The following is a 6000-nucleotide window of genomic DNA, read 5'->3' as shown; positions in this document are numbered from 1 at the left end:
CCCCCCCCAACCCCCCAAAAAAAAAGAAACTAATAATGAAATGCATGGCAGATTTACCTTAAAAACACAAAGTTGGCAAACATTATTGCGTAGATTAAAATTCTGGAATTCTATGCTCTCCTCATGCAGAATGTCAAATCTGTAACCAGATATATATTTGTAAATTGGAAGTAGCATAAATTAGATAAGAAAGAAATGGAAACAATTAGCAGCAGACAGTTTTCAATCTCCGTAGAGGTAGCCAAAAATGACGAGCAAAAACTGCACCTTTTGCCAGCAGGTCTTCATTTCCCATAAAAAGAACCTAGCTTAGTAAGCAGCAACAAAATCAGAGAGAAATTAAGAAAGAATCAAAGACCATACAGCTTGTTGTTCCAGAATATTGCACAGCCATCACTTGCATCACCTGTACGAGCCTAGTAAAGGAAAAAGAAATACGCAATTTGATTAAAAAATGTGACAAAGAATTCAACATACAGGTCATCCATAGAAAAGTTCCACTACATCATACCTGATAAACCCCTTTAAAGCCCTCTTTCTGGAGGAGATAATCTAAATCATCAAAACGGTCAACCTCCTGCAGGTTTACAAGAAGAAATAAGTTCCTCTAAAATGGCTGAACATCTACATAATGTGTTCATACAGTAATTCAAACATTCTCGGCGAGAAAATAGTGAAACAATAATTTCATTATGATGTTTTTATTTGGATAATCGAGAAATCAGTTGTTTTCAACTTCCAACTCTATGAATAATGCATCCGAACCTCTATCACACTGAACCAAATCATGGGTGTATCTTTTAAGAATAAATATACAGTAGGCTTCCTTAACTTCTTAGCTCTATTTTCCTCTCCTTCCCTTTTATGAAGAATAAAATACAGAAAGCTACAAACTTTGAAATTAAAAGTTACCTGGAAACACATTATATCCGGATTATAGTCCCTAATTTCTTCGCATATGAGCTTCTTCCGGTAGTCCCAATCCAAATATTTTGGAGAGACATTGCGGTACAGGTCCTCATGTGCTGCTGCATTTTTTACCCCTAGTATGTTATACGACATAAGAATAACTCTATCTGCAAAATTAAGATGATTATTCAGACACAATAAAGGCGGATACACATTTGCCAAATTCAAAAAAAAATACTGTATATGATTGCAGACACATTAAAGACTACAAATAGAAGAACCGATGAAATTTCTTATCAATTGACAATCGGTAACCTTGATTTGGGGAAACGTCGTGAGTAGAGTAAACCCACTTGCGTTTATCATCTGCAATTGCCCTCTTTGCTTTTCCTTTATGCCGTTTTTCTTTGCCCCTACTGTATGAGTATGAGTAGGAATTTGCATATGAATGTGTATAAGAAGTGGAAGTATGATTTAGGGTTACGGTTGCAGATTCAGTCTCAGTTTTACGTATTGATACTCTTTGCTTCTTCTTGCTCCGATGTTTACCAATATCATGTTGACGAATTCTACTTTTTATTGCTGATAACCGAGAAGGCTGTTCCGCCGGTTGATCTCTGCCGTCGCCGGTTCGGCCCATGTTGCCGGGAGCTTTGAATTTGGGCGGCGCGTGTTTTAACCTTTTACAGGACGAATAGGGATGAAACTAAAAAGACATGAATATTTTCGCATATTATAGAAAAAAATTAAAATTCTCCAAGTTATCTGTAAATAATGACAATTAAAAAAAATCTTTTTGGCCAAAGTTTGGTTAGAATAGTGTTTTAAGTATGTTATTTTATTTTAAAATAAATAAATAAATAATAAATGATTTTATTTTAAGATTAAAAAATATTATTAATATTTAAATTTTTATAAAATTTTCTATCCATTTAGCATAATCCGATAATTAATGCCTTTATTTTCAATTGGAATTAAGTCCTTGCTTGGTGTGCGGTGTACCTACTACCTAAATGGTTTATCAAATTTTCGCAAATAGTTATTATAATAAATATAACTATTTTATTTAATAATAGTTTACATATTTATGAGCTTTAGCTATAATTTAAGGTGCTATAAGCAACTTCGTTTATATAATTTACGAGTATATTTGTATAATTGAGTCATTTTCTTTTGTATTAGTATAAATTGGTTGATATTAATTGATTTGCATTTATTTTTGTATAAATTCGCAATAACAAATTAATACAAACACAAACATTTAAACTTTAAATAGTTATAAAAATTATATTATACAAAAATTATACGAAATTATGTTAAAAAATCTACGCACTCAAACAAACTGAAAAAAGCGAGTGATGACATAATTATCACTAAAAGTTTGGTGCTTGGTGATGAGTGATTATTGACGAAAACTATATATATAGTGACTAATTAAATAATACATATTTGCTTAATCGCATAATTTCACTTTATTAGAATATGATTTAAAATAAATGTAACTGAAATTAAGTATACGCACGAGAAGAAAAAACTAAACTATACATAACTTTTAATTTAAAAATTTTAATAAGGAATTAGCTGGTCTTCTCTATAACTTTACTAGCAATCTCTTTAATTCGAATCCTAATTATTGTCTTGAATTCCTAAATTAACTTATTATTTTTTAATTGTTATAACGACTCCTTTTCATTATACATAGTTTCTCTTAATATTTTATTATTTGCTTAAATTTAAAGTACAAGTTATTATTTCTCTTAATATTTTATTATTTGCTTAAATTTAAAGTACAAGTTATTAAAAGGCATAATACATATATTAGATCCTAAATTTGACTTCAAATTTTAACTTTGACCTTCAACTTTCATAATGCACAAACAAGCACTTTAACTATCCAACTTTTAAATAAATAAACACATGAGTCCTACATGACACAATATACGTAGGATACCACGTATGACAAAAAATGACATGTAGGACATGTGTGTCTATTTGTTCAATTTTATACAAATTTAAGTGTCTACTTGTACACACCCAAAGTTGAAGGGCATAAATGTAATTCGAAACAAGTTAAAGGGCATATTTATATATTATGTCTTATTAAAATATGAGTTCTTTTAATGGAAAATATTTGACACGAGTTCTTTTCATGGAAAATACATGTATAAGCAAATATATACTAGTTAATTAGTTAACATAACTATTTTATCTTAATTACAATCTGCCACTTGCTTTTAGCTATAATAACGGCTCAACTTTTTAGTTTTGTATAATTCACACGTTTGTATGATTCAAAATTTGTATAATATAATTTGTATAACTTTTGTATGATATGATTTGTATAACTGTGTTCACTTCTGATGTTTGTAATCGTATAAATACGTTATTTCGAGTTTATACAAGAAAGTTGAATTATATAAATATTTCCGCAAATTATACAATTCGAAACAGCTTAAATTGTAACTATAACCCATAAAAGCAGTTCATCCAACGATAAACAACACCCGAATTATAGAGCTACGACACAATCAAACCCGAACGAACAAAATGTTGAATTTCATCGTACCAGTCTCTACTGGGGGTTATCACTCATTTTTGTACTTGCTTTTTGATTTTCCAATTATTTCTTCAATTAACAAAACGAAAGAGAATAAATAAGATTCTCTTAGCTCGTTCGGAACGATCTCATAATTCAATTATCCAAGGCTGTTTATGTCTCTAGCATGACCACTTGATGAAATCTGGAGGAAGGATTGACCAAAATGAGCTATTTTTAAAACCAATTCATCAAAATAATACGTTTTTAATTTTTTTCACAAAACTAGTATAAACGTACTTCATGGTAACGTTTTAGGATATTTTCATTATAAAAATTCAACGGACAAAAAGTTAACGGGTTGGCGACGTTAAATGGATAAACGTAACTATGAATAACGTTTTAGGTGTAAAACGTTACTCAAGAGTACGTTTTTGGAGAATCCAATCACGGGCCACTNATGAATTGAGTTGTCAATATGAAAGCGTAAGAACTCAACGGGATTACTATATAAGGAAACCATAATTAAGTTTATTATATGAATTATTTGAGAAAGTTCCCTTATATATATATTAATATAAGTTGAAGACCTCAATGTTGAAATGTTAAAAGAGATTTCAGAAATACTCTATTATCACAGTTCATTGCGCACAAGTAAAAAAAAAAAGTAAAAAATGAGAAATTACAAATTTATAGATGTTTTAGAATATAAACAACGTTATAAAAAAAAAAAAGCCAATTCAAACGGAAAAAATAAATGTATTGTTAGTCCTAATGAGCAAGATTTTCTATGCTATCAGTATCGTTTTGCTCTTCACTATTAACTTTTTGTATTGTAACTTCATTATCATCATCTTCTTCGTTTATTGTTAGTTGATCACCTTCGTTTTCTTCATCGGGAGAAAGCTTCATAATAACAATAATTAATTCGTCGTCATCCATTCGAACAGCCCAGATTTGAATCCTATTGCCTTTTTTGATTTTATTACGAACACGCATTTTAGTCCACTTTCCATTCAACGCATAAATTGCGCTCGCTTTCATCTCCCATCTCCTTAATTCCAATTCATAAATATCGAGGGACGGATCAATCACTCGAACTTTCTTAAAGTTATTTCTATTGCCATTACTAGGCATACAGAGATACTCTTCTTCTTCATCTGTTAGAAATTTTTCCACAACTTGTGTTGTTGGTATGGAGAGACGGTTTTGGTGTTCATTAGCATCCGTTTTGTATATTTCTTTTTCAATAATAAATTTCACCTCTTTTACACCTTTCTCCAACTGATTGATTCGATCCTGGACAATTTGGGGCATTGGAAGGATTTTCCCTGTTTTAGATTTTTTCCTCTTTTTTCCAATACTACGACGTTTGTCTTCTGGATCATAGTCCCTTTTTCTTGTTTTTATTCGTGTTTTAACTTGATCATCTATTGGTCTATCGGGGTTTTCTACTCTCATTAATTTTTCCTGACTCTCTGCTTCGTGCATTGCAGTTTCCTTGACGATTTCTTCTTCTTCAAGAACACGTTCACAAACAACAGCCAAAATATCTAGACGGGTCCAATTAGGATCAATCGGAATATCTTCCATACTGATATTCATCTTGAAATTATTAATGGGACTAACAATCTTGGTATATATAAGAAGAAGAAAAAGATTTTCTACAAATCTAATCACACAATGATTTCTTAAATAAGAAAATTTGAATTCCATGTTAAACCCAAACTAGAATTCCCACTTATACTTGGAAAAGGAAACAGTTTAACCAAAGGAGAAAAAATCTTGAAAACCTATCAAGACTAGAATTTTAACGTATTGATACTCACGGAAACCTATTCCGCCGGTAAATATTTGTGGTCGCCGGTTAGGCCAATTTTTGCCGGACGATTTGAATTTTGGCGGCACGTTTGAAACCTGAAAGACGTATATATATTTTTCGCATTATTAGAAAATTTATCCATGTTATTTGTAGATAATGACAATTTAAACCTTATGTATACACAATTATTTTGATAGATACATATATATCATTGAACAGTTGTAACAAACTATAGTTATAGATCATAATTAAGCTATTCTGAAGAATTTTATGTGAAAATTCATCTTGAATCTCAACTATCGCGGTTGTTTCCATGAGTAAGCATTGTGATATATTATCCTACTAACAATGTATATATATTTATTTAGAAATAAAATAGTGCCAGACAATTGAAGGAACAAAGTCGAAATTAATCGACTGAATGTTAGTACTATTACCTACCATTCCATATAGTTATGAGTTATGAGTTAAATGACATTTCGTTTTATTAAATGTCCAACCAAATTATTTATTTTTAAATACACTTTATCCTAATCTTATGAAGTATCTAGTTGTTGTTGACAAATAGCATAGAAACTAAAGAATGTTATTTTTATTTTTTTGGGTCTGCACAATTAGAGAACAAACTCGAGACATGTCTTGAATAGCTGTTCGATCACTTGAAGTTTTAGTACTTCATGTATTAGTAAATGTATCCTCGCGCATATATATCAGATGATATATCGCTTAGACG

At 30.5% G+C, this 6000-nt stretch overlaps 2 protein-coding genes across 3 annotated transcripts in view; both read right to left on the bottom strand.

Moving 5' to 3' along the window:
- LOC107012457 (carbon catabolite repressor protein 4 homolog 5) overlaps positions 1–1636 on the bottom strand; it is a 6054-nt gene extending 4418 nt beyond the window's left edge. Inside the window, exons 1-6 of one of the 2 annotated variants that reach the window (XM_027915997.1) lie at positions 1225–1636; positions 913–1076; positions 512–577; positions 364–416; positions 268–282; positions 58–139 (exon numbers count right to left, since the gene is read on the bottom strand). In XM_027915997.1, the coding sequence (XP_027771798.1) occupies positions 58–139; positions 268–282; positions 364–416; positions 512–577; positions 913–1076; positions 1225–1549 (705 nt within the window). In that variant the 5' untranslated portion in view covers positions 1550–1636. The remainder of the gene's footprint in view (positions 1–57; positions 140–267; positions 283–363; positions 417–511; positions 578–912; positions 1077–1224) is intronic. The other variant, XM_027915998.1, reaches the window with a different exon arrangement.
- A 2580-nt stretch (positions 1637–4216) lies between these two features.
- Positions 4217–5050, bottom strand: LOC107013653 (putative B3 domain-containing protein At2g27410). Its single transcript, XM_015213515.2, has one exon. The coding sequence runs from the start codon at positions 5048–5050 to the stop codon at positions 4217–4219; it is 834 nt and encodes a 277-aa protein (XP_015069001.2).
- Positions 5051–6000: the final 950 nt, after the last annotated feature.

This window comes from Solanum pennellii, chromosome 3 (assembly GCF_001406875.1).
Source record: "Solanum pennellii chromosome 3, SPENNV200".
Taxonomy (NCBI): Eukaryota; Viridiplantae; Streptophyta; class Magnoliopsida; order Solanales; family Solanaceae; genus Solanum; species Solanum pennellii.
The sequence above is the reverse complement of the archived record's forward strand: the minus strand, read 5'-3'. Positions and strand labels throughout refer to the sequence as shown.